The 20,204-nt window shown below is 34.1% G+C and overlaps 3 protein-coding genes across 3 annotated transcripts; all 3 read right to left on the bottom strand.

Moving 5' to 3' along the window:
* Positions 1-32: 32 nt before the first annotated feature.
* On the bottom strand, positions 33-1,949 carry LOC121236922 (mavicyanin-like). The gene is made up of 2 exons (XM_041133433.1): positions 750-1,949; positions 33-577 (listed from the first exon to the last, which is right to left on the bottom strand). The coding sequence occupies exons 1-2, from the start codon at positions 952-954 to the stop codon at positions 186-188; spliced, it is 597 nt and encodes a 198-aa protein (XP_040989367.1). The 5' UTR covers positions 955-1,949; the 3' UTR covers positions 33-185.
* Positions 1,950-2,282: 333 nt separating this feature from the next.
* On the bottom strand, positions 2,283-3,693 carry LOC121236920 (2-keto-3-deoxy-L-rhamnonate aldolase-like). Its single transcript, XM_041133430.1, has one exon. It carries the CDS (start codon positions 3,494-3,496, stop codon positions 2,420-2,422), a length of 1,077 nt encoding a protein of 358 aa, XP_040989364.1. The 5' UTR covers positions 3,497-3,693; the 3' UTR covers positions 2,283-2,419.
* Positions 3,694-3,852: 159 nt separating this feature from the next.
* On the bottom strand, positions 3,853-7,537 carry LOC121236921 (MYG1 protein). The gene is made up of 7 exons (XM_041133431.1): positions 7,282-7,537; positions 6,640-6,786; positions 6,384-6,482; positions 5,935-6,126; positions 5,649-5,768; positions 5,121-5,192; positions 3,853-4,313 (listed from the first exon to the last, which is right to left on the bottom strand). The coding sequence occupies exons 1-7, from the start codon at positions 7,486-7,488 to the stop codon at positions 4,089-4,091; spliced, it is 1,062 nt and encodes a 353-aa protein (XP_040989365.1). The 5' UTR covers positions 7,489-7,537; the 3' UTR covers positions 3,853-4,088.
* Positions 7,538-20,204: the final 12,667 nt, after the last annotated feature.

Raw genomic sequence — 20,204 nt, 5'->3', positions numbered from 1 at the left:
TTCATCGATACATTTCTAACTTCTTTGGAAGAACCACCAATTGCCAAAATCTTCATATTAACCAATATGGAAATTCATCACGGATCTTTGAACCAATAATAAAAGGGAAAAAAATATATCAATTTCAAGAAGAACAAAAGATAATCTCTCACACTTCGGTTCAAAGTACAAAATAATGATGTTCCTCACATGATGCCACCAACCATTGCAGATACAGCAAATAAAGCAACGGCTGCCATGAATACCGGAAAGCTTGGTGGAGGAGAAGAAGAAGGTGGTTGTGGCATCGTACCAAAAACAGTGGGGTAAGAGGGTGAGATTTCTGGCAATGCACTCGGACCAGATGAAGGAGAATCTGCAGAAGACCCATTTCCAAAAAGCACAGAAATGTGGAGCTTTTGCTTCTTCTCGCAGTGGCCCTGCTCTCCACTGGTGAAGTAGAATTCCCCATATTTGGTGATGTTGAAAAGAGAGTTTCCATTGTTCATGTACAAGATTGGATCTTTAATGTTGCAGTTGTTGTAGGATTGTTCCGTTACTTGTATCACTGAATCCTGACTTGGTGGGTATAAAAACACTGAATAAACGGAAACAGAAGAACATGAGGATGATTCTGAAGCCATGAAAGATCGAAAAAATAAAAACAATATGACAAACTCTTTTTTCTAGTTTTTTTTTTTTTTTTTTTTTTGGGAATAACAAACCATGAATGCTGAAAGGAAGAGATAGAGATGATTATAGAAACTTACAGAGAGAATCTCCAATCTTGAAGGTATGATACTTGGACCATTGTGTGTAGACTAGTGGTTTAGCTGAAGTGGGTATTCCCCAAGCATCTAAATCTCCAACCTTGTATTGATAACAAGAAACTGATCTGGTTTGCAGCAAAACAAGGAACTGGAAAGCCAACAAGAAGTGATAATACATATTACTTGTTCTAAGATTGGCGGCCATACATATTACACCCTCTCTTTCTCAAATCTGAGAGTCAGAGACTCAGAATCAGGACACTTGAGGGCTGAATTTTATTGGCTCGAGGATGTGCAAACTGATTGGTTTAGCAAAAGGCGACGAATTGAAGAAGATTTACCCGAATGCCCCTCCTCTTCCTAGTTGACAATAGATGTTCACACTCATGTAGGTAAGAAGTCCTAAGGTGAACGAAATTTATGATGAAGAATAAAGATCTCTAGGCTTTGGAGTCTAGATAGATGCGGAAATTGAGCTGATCTTAAAGAAGGTAAAAATTAGGAAATAGATCAATCATGTTGCTAATAATGACACATGGGCCAGTTGGACGGTCAGCATCCCTGAGTGCAGTTCAGAATAAGTCGAAAGGAGGGAACTGAGAAGGAGAGAGTTGGGGGATGTTTTACTCTTTTCTCAGCACTGTTAGGTGCATTATTTGCTTTTTTGTATAATCTTGTAATCGTGTGGAGAAGGCTAGAGATGGCTGTGCAGCCTCTCCCTTCACATGGTTGGTCGTCTGAGGCTCAAGCTTTTTTGTCAATTTGAATAAAAAACTAGTGCGAAACCGACAAAGTGTCCCAGCTTGATGTTCTTTTTTCATTTTTTGATTGAATAATTTCTGCATTAACACTTTCATAATGCCATAAAAAAAGATAGAAAAGAAACAGAAATGGATATAAAATGTAAGCCAGAATAGAAGAGAATGGTCATCTTGAAATGCCATTTGTGAGACAATCCTAGAGATGGGTAGCATGGATGTCAGATGATATATCTATATGGGAAAAACACAACAAAGTGATTCCTAATCTTTTTGGATAATCAACTTATTGTTTCAAAAACTCTTTATCAGTAATTTATTGCAAATTGGAGCCATGACATTACACTGTTGTGATGGTAGTACCATCATGATGGATATAGTTTCATTTGACATCCTCAACAGCAGCAGTCCTAACCAAAGCCCACTTCAACAGCACCATACACATACAATCCAAGCTTCTTCAGCTCATCAGGCCTATCTGGTGTCATTGCAAACCCATCCTAGCAGTCAGCTTTTCCTCCTCCCAACTCATTTTTTACCCATCTATTCATTCCTTTCCAATTGGAATCATTGGATACAAGCAGTGTGTTAAAAATTTATGAGTTTGAAGAACTATTTTTTTGTACTTCTACATTTCTCAGATTACAATTGCACATTTTGGTTATACCTTCACATGCAATTAAAATCATAATTTTTCTGTTTTGCTAAGATTTTTGAAGAAAAATGAAGCCTAAGCCAAAATTATTGTCTTGGCAAAAGACCCAGGAGAAAAAAGTGCGAGAATCAGAACAATCCCATTACATTTACGATCAAAGAAGAAAAGATGAAAATGAGAGAATTCAGAGTTGCAGAAAAGCAACGAGTAATGCCAAAATTTCCAAAAAGGCCTTTTTTTTGTTCTTTTTTGGTTTCTCATTCGCTCCAGTACTTGTCATCTTCGTCTCCACCATCCTGCTGCTCATCTTCATCATCATTAGAGCCGTCCATCAAACCCATCTTAAACCTCTTGACGTCCTCCACAGCAGCTGTCCGGAAAAGCCCAACGTCGACGGCACCTGATACCATGTGATATCCGCGCTTCCTCAGATCATCAGGGCCATCGAATGGCATCGCAAAACCTGACAAGTATGCCCCACCTGTCCCGCCGGTAGGTTTGGGCCCCACCGCCAGCACGGCCTTCTCCGCCGTCCTCATCATATCTTTCACCTTCTTGTTCCCCGGATCCCAGAGGTACCCCATGCTCGCGCTCAGATCCAACGGCCCCATTTGAATGCAGTCGACCCCGTCGACGGCCGCGATCTCCTCGATTCGTTTTACCCCCTCCTCGGACTCCACCTGGCACATGATCAGCAGCTCGTCTTCGTAATTACCCAGATACCCTTCGTCGATCCCGTAGCTCGACGCCCTCACCACCGTGTGGGCCGACCCCCGCACTCCTTTGGGCGGAAACCGACAGTACGAGACCGCTTTTTTGGCGGCCTTTGGGCCTTCGATCATCGGAAACATGATCCCCTGTGGACCGATATCGAGCGCTTTCTTGGCCCAGATGGGGCAGCTGTCCGGTAATCGGAGAATCGCCGGGGTACCGGTGGCGGAGAGCGCGCGGATGCAGGAGAGTGCGTCGGTGACGCCACCGGGGCCGTGTTCCATGTCGACCACGACGAAGTCATAGCCGGCGAGGCCGGCAATCTCGGCGAAGGTTGGGGAAAAGCTGAGGAGGAAGAGGCCGTAGAGGGTCTCACCGCTATGGAGACGGGATTTGAGGCTTTGGGGGGTGGTGGAAGAGGCGATGGGGGAGAGATCTGGGGTGGCGGCGGTGGGATTTGTAGAGGATTTAAGAGGCGTTAAGCTTCTCAAGGTGGAGGGGTTTTGGGTTTGGGAAGAGAAGGATAAAAACTTGTAGGGGTTGAAAGCGAAGGGCTTTCTTCTGAGGGCTAAGAGCGACGGAGTGGCGGCGGCGGCGGTGGTGGGATAGGTGAGAGCAGCCATTGCTGCCACAGTTTGTTTGCGACTTCTTGAAGGAAAATGATAGCCTTACCGAGAAGACGGAGGAGGTGAGAGAGTGGGTTTCAGAGGAAGACCTAGACCCACTGTTTACTAGGAAAGAATTCTAGGAGGAGATGAAAAAAAAAAATAGGATTTTTACATCATTTGTCACCTTGCACGTGGGCTTTAGAGCCCATTGAAAAGCTTCCACATTGCTTGAACGGAATTCAATTCAACCAATTGCTAGCAAACTTGGAGATAGTTATTTAGCAGCATCGTCAAATTGTGAATTCCAGAAGAGCTTAGGTTAATATAATGCACATGAGAGAACATTCTGTCTGTTAAAGTTCATCAAAATAACCACAAAAATCACCCGTGTTCAGATGAAATGAATAAACGACAACGATTGAAATCTTACAATGCAAGTCCAAAACAAGTTCTGAGAAAACATTTGGGACGACACAATTTCTGCCCAGATCACATGAAATGGATAGGGTCATAAGCAAATTAGTAGAGATCCTGCTTAAATGCCACAAAAGTCTATCTTTCTCTATCAAAACTAATAATGATGCTGATGTAAATCGCTATTCTTCAATTAGAGCTTTAAAGCAGCTTTTGCCATGGCCAGAGCACCCTCATAGCTTTGATTCCCACCAATAAACCCACTCATATGGACAAATACGCAACCCGGAATACCTGCCTCCTTTGAGAGTTCATCATCCCTCAAACCTCGCCATTTAGAAGGTAGAGGCTTTCTGCTCTCAAACCTATCTGGAGACACTGCCGTTGCCTGAACTCTCCAGGTTTTGCTCCTGTCATCCTGGAGATTGAATTGCAATAAACATTTTCAGAACTCCCCGAGAAAAAATATGCAGTTAGGAGATAGAGAGGCAAACCCCAAACTTAAATACAATAAGCTTGGTATTTAGAAAATGGTCAATGGTATTTATTTGATATCAGTGAGGACAAGCAGAGATTTTTTCATTTTTAGTAGAACAAGAGGCAAAAAAAGCCCAGACCAAGGAAAAAAAGGCTTCTGCTATAACTGAAAAGTCATTGACCCTCTCTGGGATTCAGAACTAACCAATGTTTTGAATACCGTTTCGGTTGAGGCATTAAAACGAGATATTTCGGTATAGGTACTGTTTTGGAATAGTTTATATATGAATAAATTATATATAAATATATAAATATAAATTATAAATAGTCTAGTCTGAATTGAGAGTCCAAAAATGAGCCTGCAGTTTAAAGAAATGAAAAAAAAAAAAGTAATAGGCCAAAATCTGTATATCGGATGATACAGCCGAAATTCTTACCAGTACAAAACAATATACTTCTCTGTACTGGCTACCCCGGCTGGTACGGCATATTTCGGCCGTACCGGCCGGTACGAAACGAAATTCAAAAGCTTGGAACTAACACCACATTCAACAGGGTATGCTTGAAAGTTAAAACTCATCATAGAAACCTTTCCTTTAAAGTTAATTGTAACCAGGAGACTCACTAAAGGTTGTCACATGTGGAAAAGAGCTAGACAGCAACATGCAAACAAATTCCCCATATTCTATTCACATGATTGAAAATTTATTTCTTACTGAAAACAAGTGCAGAAGATAGATATAACTACCTGATAAAGAACATATTTGATAGGAGGGTCAAGCTTCATCTCCTCCTCAAGCTCAAATAAGTGAAGCTTCCACTGCAGGGCAAAAAACCACATTAAGGTCTTCTGAACATCAAGTAGACCAGTTGTGTATATGCTACTGTTTGACATGATATAGTGCTTGACATTCTCTGCAGCATGAATTTTTCAGATTCTGAACATGAATTACATAATTGATGTAGTCATGTAGATACCATTGTTTAACATAGAAGCTGGCATCTTAAGCAACATGCTTTTATTTAAGAAAAATCTACGGCAAGTCAATTGCAGTAACTATTGATTCTCTCTGCCCATTACCAGATAAAGAAGACATAGAATCAAAGAAAGAATGAGGATTTTTCACAATACAGAAAAGAAAAGAACAGAACAGAAAGGAGTATAAGAAATATAAAAGGAATGAAACATTCCACAGATAGATTGAACATGGATATGAAGCAGTTTTAGACTAACAACATTGTGCGGGCAAAGAGGAAGAAGAGCAACGCAGCTTACAGGACAGAATCTAGTCAAAACCATAATTTCTCCACTAGGATCAATATCCTGTCTTGCTGCAAGACACTCAGCTACAATTGACCTTGCTGGTAACCATGATGTTGCATGATACCGAACACTCTGAAAAGTTGAAAAGAGTTGTTATATTACATGGGTACCACACGAAACAAAAAAGAAATACAATAGCTATGACCCATTTTTAAAATCTCTATCCTTTTGATGGTATCTGGTAATTACCAAAAAGAAAAAAGAAAAAGCTTATCCATTAACCATGTCAAAGCCTCACATCTAAAAACTCACTGCCAACCAGAGCCATTGCTCTTTGAAAGGCTTCATTCTCCTTCTCAGGTGATTGATCAGGTTCTATCCAATCCAAATTGAATCTTCCAACTCTGGAAGATAAGTGTGTATTATTCACATATCTTGGAGGTTTCTCTGTATCAAACTGATTTATCCCATTGTCAATAGCATCAATTGCCTGCAAGAATAAATAAAATTCAATGAATACATCTCTGACCACCAGTTAGGAATGACAAGAATCTAACACATTTGAAACTTTCTGCAGATGAGTAAGATGGTCATATTTCCAAAGCTATGAGGCTGATTTTGAAGTTATGCAACCAACAAACATCGACATGCAAAAGACCCCGGGAAGTAGTAAAAACTTCATTGAATATAAGCCGCTCATAGATGCATGGCCATACCAAAATGTATAAACTACTAACTAGTACCTACCTCCATGAAGCTCTTGTATACAGCCAGAAATAAACGATTCACATCTGGGTGCCCTTCATCGACTTGAAGCTCCTTGGCTATTATCTCCTTTCCAAAATGCTAGACACCAACAATGAAACAGAGAGGCAAATTAGATTCGAATCAAGAAAATGCAGATTCTGAATCATTGGTCAAATAAAACTATACCAAACTGCATCAGATACACCCATTTCCCACGTATAAACTACCAATGTTGTGCTTTTGAACAGAGGATTACCTTGTAGACAAGACCAGCACTACTGAGCTTAGTGTAGAAGCCGTGCCCAAAAACCTCATCAAAGCCTTTCTGGTGATGATCATACCGATCCCGAACTGGATCATATACACCCCCAACATCAAGAACTGCATCGAGACCCTCCAATACCTGCAACTCTCAGAACCGATTGGAAATAAGATATCGCCTTCACGTAGAACAGTTAAAACAAAATCTCCCTACAGCCCCCACAGAAAGAAGCCTCAACAAGAGATTATATACTTAATTTCGAAACTTCTAATTTCGCATTAACCGATTCAAAAATTCCTCAGCAACCTTTGAGCTACACATTTAGCCACTCAAAACACATTAAGGCAAGTAAATATACGAAATCCTAAGAATAGCAGATTCAAACCACTGGCTCCCACAAAAGGATTCCAACTTCTCTTTATACTTGCTTTTATTTTCGTCCGTCCTCTCGCCAACCAAAAAAACTCCCCATTTAGCTACTGAGGATTTCTGAAGATCCTAGGAACAACGTCTTCGAACAATAGCTTTTAGAAGGGGGGAAAAAAAAGATACCAACTTTTTCTTCCTACTTGATTATCTATTTCCACCAATATATTTTTGGGGGCGGCAAATAATAAATCGTTTCGGGGGACGAACCTGGGCATCACGGGTGCGAACGATTTCGGCGTTGGAGAACCTATTGGTGAGGCGAATCATGAAGCAGCCTAGCGCCTCGTCGCAGTGGAAGCTTCCATTGTGAGTGCCGACGCGCTTAAGGGGGGCGTTGGTGGCCATGAGACGACGAGTGAGATGTCTGGGGAAGGTGAAGAGCTTCTGGTTAAACCCTCTGGTCAGTGCGAGCATGCCTTGGATGAAAACCGTCGATTGCGTCTTCTGCCTCCACTTCTTTGATTATTTATTGGCAATTAAGAAACGTTAAATCGGAGATTTTTAATTGATATAAAAATATATGTAATTGTGATATTTAATATTTATTCACAGATTTTTTTTTTATAACATATTTATTCACAGTTTTGAACTTAAGTATACTATTCATTTTCACAAAATATTGTAATAAATGCATGAGCGCTATGCGTCTTTTTCATATTGATTTCGAGAAAGAGAAATTTTATTTATAATTTTTATTTAAAAATTATATGTGCAAAATCCAAATCGCACTTAAATTTATGATTTTCTCGCCAAAAAAGGTGTCAAGAGGAATTCGATAAGTTTTGAACTGACACAAAGGAGATAACAGATTTTTTGAGAGTGCGTCTTCTGCCTCCACTTCTTTGATTATTTATTGGCAATTAAGAAACGTTAAATCGGAGATTTTTAATTGATATAAAAATATATGTAATTGTGATATTTAATATTTATTCACAGATTTTTTTTTTATAACATATTTATTCACAGTTTTGAACTAAAGTATACTATTCATTTTCACAAAATATTGTAATAAATGCATGAGCGCTATGCGTCTTTTTCATATTGATTTCGAGAAAGAGAAATTTTATTTATAATTTTTATTTAAAAATTATATGTGCAAAATCCAAACCGCACTTAAATTTATGATTTTCTCGCCAAAAAAGGTGTCAGGAGGAATTCGACAAGTTTTGAACTGACACAAAGGAGATAACAGATTTTTTGAGAGTGCGTCTTCTGCCTCCACTTCTTTGATTATTTATTGGCAATTAAGAAACGTTAAATCGGAGATTTTTAATTGATATAAAAATATATGTAATTGTGATATTTAATATTTATTCACAGATTTTTTTTTTTTTATAACATATTTATTCACAGTTTTGAACTTAAGTATACTATTCATTTTCACAAAATATTGTAATAAATGCATGAGCGCTATGCGTCTTTTTCATATTGATTTCGAGAAAGAGAAATTTTATTTATAATTTTTATTTAAAAATTATATGTGCAAAATCCAAACCGCACTTAAATTTATGATTTTCTCGCCAAAAAAGGTGTCAAGAGGAATTCGACAAGTTTTGAACTGACACAAAGGAGATAACAGATTTTTTGAGAGTGCGTCTTCTGCCTCCACTTCTTTGATTATTTATTGGCAATTAAGAAACGTTAAATCGGAGATTTTTAATTGATATAAAAATATATGTAATTGTGATATTTAATATTTATTCACAGATTTTTTTTTTTATAACATATTTATTCACAGTTTTGAACTTAAGTATACTATTCATTTTCACAAAATATTGTAATAAATGCATGAGCGCTATGCGTCTTTTTCATATTGATTTCGAGAAAGAGAAATTTTATTTATAATTTTTATTTAAAAATTATATGTGCAAAATCCAAACCGCACTTAAATTTATGATTTTCTCGCCAAAAAAGGTGTCAGGAGGAATTCGACAAGTTTTGAACTGACACAAAGGAGATAACAGATTTTTTGAGAGTGCGTCTTCTGCCTCCACTTCTTTGATTATTTATTGGCAATTAAGAAACGTTAAATCGGAGATTTTTAATTGATATAAAAATATATGTAATTGTGATATTTAATATTTATTCACAGATTTTTTTTTTTTATAACATATTTATTCACAATTTTGAACTTAAGTATACTATTCATTTTCACAAAATATTGTAATAAATGCATGAGCGCTATGCGTCTTTTTCATATTGATTTCGAGAAAGAGAAATTTTATTTATAATTTTTATTTAAAAATTATATGTGCAAAATCCAAACCGCACTTAAATTTATGATTTTCTCGCCAAAAAAGGTGTCAAGAGGAATTCGACAAGTTTTGAACTGACACAAAGGAGATAACAGATTTTTTGAGAGTGCGTCTTCTGCCTCCACTTCTTTGATTATTTATTGGCAATTAAGAAACGTTAAATCGGAGATTTTTAATTGATATAAAAATATATGTAATTGTGATATTTAATATTTATTCACAGATTTTTTTTTTTATAACATATTTATTCACAGTTTTGAACTTAAGTATACTATTCATTTTCACAAAATATTGTAATAAATGCATGAGCGCTATGCGTCTTTTTCATATTGATTTCGAGAAAGAGAAATTTTATTTATAATTTTTATTTAAAAATTATATGTGCAAAATCCAAACCGCACTTAAATTTATGATTTTCTCGCCAAAAAAGGTGTCAGGAGGAATTCGACAAGTTTTGAACTGACACAAAGGAGATAACAGATTTTTTGAGAGTGCGTCTTCTGCCTCCACTTATTTGATTATTTATTGGCAATTAAGAAACGTTAAATCGGAGATTTTTAATTGATATAAAAATATATGTAATTGTGATATTTAATATTTATTCACAGATTTTTTTTTTTTATAACATATTTATTCACAGTTTTGAACTTAAGTATACTATTCATTTTCACAAAATATTGTAATAAATGCATGAGCGCTATGCGTCTTTTTCATATTGATTTCGAGAAAGAGAAATTTTATTTATAATTTTTATTTAAAAATTATATGTGCAAAATCCAAACCGCACTTAAATTTATGATTTTCTCGCCAAAAAAGGTGTCAAGAGGAATTCGACAAGTTTTGAACTGACACAAAGGAGATAACAGATTTTTTGAGAGTGCGTCTTCTGCCTCCACTTCTTTGATTATTTATTGGCAATTAAGAAACGTTAAATCGGAGATTTTTAATTGATATAAAAATATATGTAATTGTGATATTTAATATTTATTCACAGATTTTTTTTTTTATAACATATTTATTCACAGTTTTGAACTTAAGTATACTATTCATTTTCACAAAATATTGTAATAAATGCATGAGCGCTATGCGTCTTTTTCATATTGATTTCGAGAAAGAGAAATTTTATTTATAATTTTTATTTAAAAATTATATGTGCAAAATTATTCTTAAATATTAGAGCATTTCTTTTAATCCAAATCATTCTCATTATATATACCACCAAATCTGCCTCCTCAGACTTCTTCCATTTTAATTTCTTTCATGGTTCCGAGAAGTCTATCTCTAGGCTCTAGGTTGTATTTTCAACCCATTTCGACATATTTAATATAGATTGGTTGAAATAATCTAAAGGACTGTTTTTCGATTAACACAATTTTATATCTTAATTATAAACATAAATTATATCAATTAGGCACATTCACGTCCAAATTTGTAACAAAATCAATATCTATAACTATGATTAGAATTTTAAACTAATTTCTCTTTGTATATAATTAAGTTTATAGTAAAATCCAATTAAACATGTCTAGTCAAACAAATGTTGGATTAAAATTGGATTAATATTTGATTAAAATTGGATTAAAATTTAAGAAAGTAATCAACTTGTGCCATTGGCAATTTGGCATTTAGGAAATTATAGAATGTATTTGAAGTGGAGAAAAACAGTTTAGTTTTATAAAATTGGATTAAAATTTAGAAAAGTATTTAACTTGAAATACATTGTCAATTTGGCGTTTAGGAAGTTTTAGGATGTATTTCAAATGGAGACAAAACAGTTTAATTTAGGAAAAACGCCATTTTATAGTAAATTTGGCATTTAGGAAGTTTTGCAATTTGCCAAGAGGAATTCGACAAGTTTTGAACTGACACAAAGGAGATAACAGATTTTTTGAGAGTGCGTCTTCTGCCTCCACTTTTTTGATTATTTATTGGCAATTAAGAAACGTTAAATCGACAAGTTTTGAACTGACACAAAGGAGATAACAGATTTTTTGAGAGTCAATATGATATTTTTTTTATGCAAAGGGAGTGGAGTTTCGAATCTAGATTTTTTATTTGAAAAATCGAGCCATATGTTATCTCAGGTTCTTGGCAAGAGTTAATAGGATATGATTGTTGGTGTTACGATGTATTTAAGTAAATAGATTATGATTTTATAAATATGTAGAACTCATTGTTAAAGGCTTTAGTTTTATGATTTTTTTTTTTTTTATCACAGTTCATTTTACATTTTGGTTCTCGTTCTTTTGTAAGCTTCAAGATGTTTGCTGAGTAAAGTATTCTTCCGTTATAGGTAAAGTCATCAGTGAAATTGTAGTATGATTCTCTTCTTAAAAAAAACATTAAATTTGGAGTTTTTAATTGATATAAAAAATATATGTACATATAGATGAATATTGTGACATTTAATATTTACTCATATTGACCTTGGTTCTGTACATCAGGATACTATCTATTTTCCTTTTAAAAAAAAAAAAGGAATACTATCTATTTTGACAAAATATCTTTACTATTATACAAGTGACTATGAAAGATCAGTAAACAGAAATTCTTCTTTTCCGAATCAACGTTAAGTCACTGCAGCTTTGGAAATAGTGGATAAATTCTTGTTTTACATCTTTATCCGATGAATATTAGAACGTTTTAGATTTTTTTTTTTTTTTTTTCTTTATGCTTTCCCGGTCGTCAGTCCATTACTTTTATATTTTTTTACTCTATACTTTTTCTCTTCTACAGTCTTTATATTTTATAGTTGTGTCACTATACTATTTTAGTGCTTTTTATCTCTTTTGCAGCCTTTATATTTTACGGTTCAGTTCTTCTACAGATACACGCATGGCGTACCTTGTGTGTAAGCAAATGCGTCAGCTGATATTATTAAAAAAAATAAAAATAAAAATCAATTTAAGACGGATGAAAATGCCCTCGCACCAAAACTAGATCAAAAGCAAAGCAAAATATACCTCAAAATCGATTTCGAAGGTCTACTTGCCATCGTCCGGTCGAACGAACCCCCATTGTGGCATCGAACCCATCCCAGAAGAAGCTACGTCGTTATGCCGTCGAACCCCCATCGTGCTGTCGAACCCTCATCTACGCCGGTGGTCAATTTTTGTATTTGAGAAAGTGCTGTCGTGCCGTCGTGGGTAGACTAAGGTTTGATTCACTTGAAACTACGAAGACGATTGAATCCCTCCTTCTGAAACGGCTGTTCATGAAACTCGAAACCCACCTCCTCCTTTATTTTCCCTCACCCGATTGAATCTCTCAGTTTCACCTCAGCAAGGTAGACGACCATGGAACCCCGCACGGAACACAGCAAGCTTCCCAAAAGGGGCGACTTTTTGCTCTATTATTAAAAATTTAAATTCTCCAAATTCCGCTCACCTTTATGCTTGTCGGCTGTCCCTCTTCACTTTCGCCTCTCCTCTCTCTGCAAGTCTTTGCCTTTTTTGTTCCACATATCTTGTAGCCTACAGGTGAAATTTAAAGTTGTCGTTTTCCTTGGTTTAGTCAAAATCTTATACCAAACTACGTTGTTCACTTCCAAAAGAGTGGCCTATTTATGTACAGCTATGTTTGTTGGACGCCTTCACTACTTAGGTTTCACTTTGGCCCTCAAAGTTTGAATATTCGAAGCTGGTTTGTGTTTGTAGTTTTGGACTGGAAGTGGGTTTTGTGTTGTTGTCTGGAACTGAGTTTGGTATAACCAACGTAAGGTTAGTCTCTTCGTTTTTGTTTTCATTTCGTTTATTTCTGTTTGGTTTCCGAGGAAACTGTTGGGAAAGGGAAAGGGGATAAAGCCAAGAGAGCAGTATCAATCTCTCAGCTCAGTCTAATACATTAACTTTTCAATTTTGCATAAGAATTTTCTTTTACTTTACCTCAGTTTTCTCAGCAATTAAACGCCAAACGCACCGTTTCACTTAGGTTGACATGGAACCACGGGTACACGGACGGTACACATCCCGTGTGCAAATAGAATTTTTGTTTTCTCTTTTCGTTGGTCTTTGTATGCTTTTTATCTTATATGCAAGTTGAATCAGTGCATGCAGATAGGTAATTGTACATTTTGCATCTTTAAATTTTAAAAACAAAACTGAAAAAAAAAATCCCTCGCTAGAGAAGAAGAAATTTTGCCCGTTGCGCAGAAACTAAAAAACACGTAACCTTTTGCATCTTTAAATTCTTAATGTGTAAAAATTGCCCACCAACTAAAAAACACATAAAACATTAAAAAAAAGTAAAAAAAAAATACTCATAATCTAAAAAGCAAATAAAAAATCACAAAAATCATTTAAAAAAATATTCTAAATCAGTGGGTATACAAAAAACTTCAAGATTACTGAAAAAAAAAAATTTGCACGTTGCCTAGTCTTGGCGCAGTGATGGTCATGTTATTGAACTCCTACAAAATAAAATAAAATACATGTCAGAGAGATTTTTAAGAAGAATACATCTAAGTGGATAAAAAAACTGTACAAAAAAAATGTGCCCCTTACTGAACACAAAAAAATATATGTATGCATGGTTTGAGGATTTTTTTCCATATCTAGTTTGGGAGTTTTTATTTTCTCCTGTCTAGCCTGCTGGTTTTGCAGTATTTGATATGTAATAGGTGGCATGGGAGGAGAGGGGACGTTGCACTTTAAAAGACAATGTATTTTGAGAGGCGAAACCAAGCTACCTAACATCTATACAACCTGATATATTCATAGGTGAAACCAAACCATCTGATATCTTTTGGCCTTTTGTTTGAGGAGTTGGCAGTGTGTTTTTGGCATTTGTTATAGGTGTTGATCTTTGGCAGTGTTCGGTGTTGATCTTTGTTTTCTTCTGGATATTTTCTCCCATTACAGGTGGTTTTCCTGGAAACCTTTTTTGTGTTTTTGACTTCTCATGATTTCTCTTCTCTTCCACTTTTTTTTATTGGTTTTTAATGTTTACTGTTGATTTCTTTTCAGTTGCTTTCCCAGCTGTCTAAGGTGTTCTTGGCTGGAGATTTTCATAACTGGAACTTTCTGGTGTTTGATCATTGTGAGTGCATGGTTATTTAGTGTAATATTTTCTAATTGTTATTTAGTATTTTCTAATGTTCCAAAAATTAGATTGATTGCAACAAAATAATATTATATTTGACAAATCTGTAAGAATCTGAGATAAAAGATTAGACAGTTGAAGGTAACATTCAGATCAGGTACAAAGCAGAAAATGTGAGACAAACCAGATGCAATTATCACATTTTCTTAAAGTTATAAACCCAATCATGAAACCCTAATAACACAAACCCAATCTTAAAGTAAAGGTTATTTTACTTTGATTCTATTATTCTTTCTTTTTCCTTTTTTTTGTTTGTTGTCTTTTTTTTTTTCTTTTTCCTATTGATATAAACTCAATAGATGTTTATATCATTTTCCCTCTCTTTTTTTTTTTTTTTTTGCTCTGTCTCCAGATTTATTGTTTTTTTTTTTAATTTTTTTTTTCTGTTTCATCTTTATTTTGTTTTTTGTATTGTGAATCTGTATTTGAAGAGATTGTGTGAATATATCACATATTTGAAGAGATGATTTGCATATATCAATTTCATTTCAAACCCAATTACAAAACCCTAATACCACAATCACAAAAATCTTAAATTTTGGATTCAAAAACCTTAATAAAACAAATACATTATATCATCTACCAGATTTGACATTTCAGAGTAATTTTAAAAACACAAAAGCAACTTACCGTGGGGAATCGAAGACAAATAGGGGGAGGTAAGGCTGAGGAAGGGAGCGGGGCAAATTGCAGTCCAAGCAATAAGTTGAATCTCAAAACTTTTGGCTCAAGTAAAGCACATAAAAACAATCACCATGTCTGTATAAAATGCATTCTACATCAAAGCAGTCCAAACAAACCCTTGACCATGTCTATACCAAACCCCAGAATCACAGAAGTATAGTTCCAAAACCTTAAAACAAAGTACACGCATATATAAACAAAATCAAGCAACCTAAAGAGCCACGTGACTCATATGCACAAATCCATCACGAATTTCCCATCAGAAAATGCATAAACAACATAAAAACAACAACATGTCTGTATAAAATGCATTCTACATCAAAGCAGTCCAAACAAACCCTTGAACATGTCTATACCAAACCCCAAAATCACAGAAGTATAGTTCTAAAATCTTAAAACAAAGTACAAGCATATATAAACAAAATCAAGCAACCTAAAGAGCCACGTGACTCATATGCACAAATCCATTACGAATTTCCCACCAGAAAATGCATAAACAACAAAATTCATCAAACCCATGAGCGAATTTCTCAATATATCGAGCCAAAGAACTGGATCAACAAAAATTAAAAAGGAAAAAAAACACAGATTGTAATTTCTGAGAAATATAATCTCAGATTTGTATGTATTAAAAAATATATATATAAACAAGCACACAGAGATAATCAACACGCATTAGCTGAAAAAAAAACAGATCTGAAAGATGAGGCTTCAGATCCGTTAGATTTAAAATTTTATTTCTAAAAAATTAGAAAACAAAAAATAGATGAAAAATAATGCAAGAAAGGAGAAGAGAAGTCTCTGATTTGCATTTTCTCATTCTTTCCAAGTCAGAGAATATGCATATCGAACCAAAAAAATGAAAGAAATATATATACTAACAAAAATAAGGAAATATAAACATTTTCAGATGTGAATAACAGATCCGGATAAAAAAACCCCAAGAACGTTGAGATCTGAAGAGGATCTCTTCAAATATATGAAAAAATATATATATTTATATTTCTTCAAGAGGTCAAACATAGAGCTTTCAAGAGAGTAGAGCAACAGAGAAGTAGATAGAGGTTGAGGGTTAGAGAGAATCAGAGAAAAATAGAGAGAGCTAAGAGATAGTAGGTCTGAAGGGGAGAATATACAAAGACGAAAGAGTGGCGAGGCAGCGGCGGCAGAGTGAGGCAGAGACAAGAGAGTGAGGTGGCACGACGAGGCAGAGACGAGAAAGAGTTGAGGAAGGAAATGAAATGGGAAGTGTGCGGCGCGGGGGGTGGAGGGGGGGGGGAGAAAAGATAGGGTTTTTCCCTATTTGTGGCAAAATGACAACGTTTTGGAAAAGGGGCTTGGTTCTCCTTTGTTATACGGGTTGGGCCCTTCACACACACACACACCCTCGACCCAACAATAATAAAACTCACCCAAATACTACACACAACCTCCCAGCACAGAAGGCCCAATCCGAAAAAAAATAATAATGTGTAAGAAGAACACACCTTAATGCAAAATATACAACAACTTTTACAATAGTAAAATAAAATAATGAAAACTATCATAATAATAAAATTAAAAATTAAAATTAAATAACCAATAATAATATAAAATACTATTAGAAAATTGAAATTTATCTCGTATATTATTGTGACCCAGAAGGCCCATTCTGAAAAAATGAAAATAATATATAAGAAAACACTTAACACAAAATACACAATAGCTTTTGCAATAATAAAATAAAATAATGAAGGCGATCATAATAATAAATAAAAAAATTGAAATTAAAGAGCCAATAATAATATAAAATATTATTAAAAAATTAAAGTTTATCTAATATTTTATTGTGACACAGAAGACCCAATCTGAAAAAGCAAAATAATATATATGAAAACACCTCAATACAGAATACACAACAACTTTTACAACAGTAAAATAAAATAATGAAGACGATCATAATAATAATAATAATAAATTGAAATTAATGACCCAATAATAATATAAAATATAATTAGATAATTGAAATTTATGTAATATATTACTGTGGCACAGAAGGCCCAATCCGAAAAACCAAAATAATATATAAAAAATTACCTTAACACAAAATATACAACAACTTTTGTAATAGTAAAATAAAATAATGAAGAGGATCATAATAATAACAAAATGAAATTAAAGAGCCAATAATAATATAAAATATTATTAGAAAATTGAAGTTTATCTAATATTATTATGACGCATGAGGCCCAATCTGAAAAATGAAAATAATATATAAAACAACACCTTAACATAAAATACACAACAACTTTTGTATTAGTAAAATAAAATAATGAAGACGATCATAATAATAATAATAATAAATGAAATTAAAGAGCCAATAATAATATAAAATATTATTAGGAAAATGAAGTTGATATAATATATTATTGTGACATAGAAAGCCCAATCCAAAAAACAAAAATAATTTATAAGAAAACACCTTAACACAAAATACACGACAACTGTTGCAATACTAAAATAAAATATGAAGACCATCATAATAATAAAAAAAAATTGAAATTAAAGAACCAATAATAATATAAAATATTATTAGAAAATTGAAGTTTATATTATTGTGACAAAACAGAAAAAGTGTAAAAAAATTCTCGTGTTCTCATTGGGTTTAGAATTAATGAGAAAGTTTTGAATAAAATGCTAGAAACAAGTTTTAAAAGCGGCTTAAATTTTTTGCATCGTTTCAAAATATTTGCAAAAGACATATTTGAACAATCTTTTTGTGCTTATATGTGTGTATGTATATATACAATACAATCAAAACTTACAATGTTTTTTGTGTCTAGACATGAATTATCCTCCTTATCAAGAGATCTAAATATATAAAAGACTCTCCATTATTCATTACAAGACCTGTAAGTGCCTTTTTATATAATATATATATTTATTTTTTTGCTAGACCATGCTTGTAATTTTTAGTGGGTACTTACTAATAGCAAATTAATTTTGAGAAATATTTTATTTTATGAATTTTGATATGTGATATCAATCTATGCTTTTTATAGATTCTATTTTCGTGGTATAATTATATTTCATGTGTTATTTTATTATTTTTGTTTCTTTGTTGATTTAATATGTATTTTTCAACATATTAATCAATGAAATTGTTTATAGCATTTAAAATGCACCATGGAGGTGTGCATTTCGCATTAAGCAGTTGTTAATTATTCATTTAGTCTTAGTTGTGTGGAACAATATTCAACGTTTGGAAGAATTGCTTGCTTCATTAACATAATGAGAAGTGATAAGATTGTGTTAATGAGTTATATAACATTTGTTTTTAAATAGTAATATTAATTTTGTAAAAGTTAAACTCGAAAACTATTTTTTAAAGATCATGGAAAACAACCAACAAATAAAATCTCGTATAAATATTTACTAGAAGAGAAAAATGAAGAAGTAAGTCTGTAGAAAACAGAGAAAAAGATATGCTAAAAAAAAGCGTTTAGAAGCAATTCCATCCAGTTAAAAGATTCAGCTTCATTTGGGGATGATCAAATGACTACGTCAATTGATGAACCTTCAAATGATGATATCCAACATATAAACATCATTCAGGACTTCACTTTTCTACGAAAAGTGTCAAAGAGACAACGAATTTTTCGCTTTAACGTTGACATCGATGAATTGATTTTGTCTCATGTAGTATGTGTTTCTCCTAGTGTTAATGTCTGTGTGGTTGATTCAGAGACAACTTCATCATTAAACAATGTGACAAATCGTTCTGATTGTCCAAGTGATTCTATGGATTTCCTGACACGTAAATCTGGAAATACATATATAGATGAAACAACCGTCTCTAATCAGCCTTTGATTCAATAGGTTTTCCTGAAATTATTTTTCTATCTTTCTTATTCAAGCATCCTTATATTCTTTTGCATTGAAATTTAGGAACATCCTATTCAAATAGGCTCCATGTGTTGTTCGAGAATAGTCAACCTTTGAAACAAGTATACCGTCACTTTGTAGGGGTAAGAAACAAGTATAATTATATTATTCGTTCTTCCAATTCCATTGTCAACTCTTGTCACTCTTCTAGTAATATCCTTAGTCAGATCATTCAAAGAATTTGATGGGTTTATGCCTATTGTCTTGTGTTCATTTTTGAACTCAATAGGTGGGGGCATCGCCGCTCTGCTGGACTTAGACAATTATTACAAGTCATGCCATCTGAAGCATATTCTTTGTCATATATACCTTGTTGCAGATATTGTAAAGCAAATTGATTATATCATAAAACAAACAGATTTTGTTGTGCTAATGGAACAATTTCTTTGGTCTCAAATGATGTCCCCGCTTAGTTTTATGATTTTTTACCTCCGACACAGATGAAGCTGCACATTTTAATACCTTTGTTCAGACTTATAATAACAAGTTCGCGTTTACATCTTTTGGAGTTAAATTCGATAGAGATCTTGGCAGACGGAATACATGGATTTATACATTCCGAACTCAGGGACGGATCTATCACTATATCAAGGATTCAGTCCCTTTAAATGAGCGTCCTTCTTATCTCCAATTGTATTTCTATGATACTAAGCATGAATTGGAAAATCGCATTTTTTATTGAGACGGAATGAATCCATCAATTATAGCTCGGCTCATCGATATTCTTCGCATCAATCCATACTCTGTATTTTTTCGGTCTCTTGGTGATTTGTCAAATTTGAAAAATCAAGTAATCCATATAAGATTAGATGCTGGCCTAGATCAGCGTGTATTCATGCCTTGACATCTTTACAAATTGCAGCAATATGGGTTGAAAAGGAAGATGCAGATCAGTTGGGAGGAAATGACATTTGTGTTTTTAGTCATTCTGGTGGAAGTCAAGTCATATAGTTCAGTATTATTTTGGCTGCTATGATCCACTTCAATATTCGTTGTTATTACCTTTTGGGGATACTGGTTTGCATCAAGGCATTCGAATGGTCAATAGAAGAAGCGCATTAATACGTGATGAAACAACACAATTAATAGATCATCACCAATCAATGTCAGCAAAAGAATTACTTGCAAAAGAACAGCGAGGTGAGAGTGTAATCTTAATCTTTTCAT

This window comes from Juglans microcarpa x Juglans regia, chromosome 6S, assembly GCF_004785595.1.
Source record: "Juglans microcarpa x Juglans regia isolate MS1-56 chromosome 6S, Jm3101_v1.0, whole genome shotgun sequence".
NCBI lineage: Eukaryota > Viridiplantae > Streptophyta > Magnoliopsida > Fagales > Juglandaceae > Juglans > Juglans microcarpa x Juglans regia.
Note: the sequence above shows the minus strand (reverse complement) of the source record. Positions and strands in the feature narration are given on the sequence as shown.

What these genes read in the sequence shown, in the direction of transcription:
- LOC121236922 (XM_041133433.1), bottom strand. Translation starts at nt 954, where the DNA reads ATGGCCGCCAATCTTAGAACAAGTAATATGTATTATCACTTCTTGTTG. An exon ending in CAAGATTGGAGATTCTCTCT is followed by an intron (nt 578 to 749) that starts GTAAGTTTCTAT and finishes CCGTTTATTCAG; the next exon opens with TGTTTTTATACCCACCAAGT.
- LOC121236920 (XM_041133430.1), bottom strand. Translation starts at nt 3,496, where the DNA reads ATGGCTGCTCTCACCTATCCCACCACCGCCGCCGCCGCCACTCCGTCG.
- LOC121236921 (XM_041133431.1), bottom strand. Translation starts at nt 7,488, where the DNA reads ATGCTCGCACTGACCAGAGGGTTTAACCAGAAGCTCTTCACCTTCCCC. An exon ending in GTGCTGGTCTTGTCTACAAG is followed by an intron (nt 6,483 to 6,639) that starts GTAATCCTCTGT and finishes GTTGGTGTCTAG; the next exon opens with CATTTTGGAAAGGAGATAAT. An exon ending in TATACAAGAGCTTCATGGAG is followed by an intron (nt 6,127 to 6,383) that starts GTAGGTACTAGT and finishes TTATTCTTGCAG; the next exon opens with GCAATTGATGCTATTGACAA.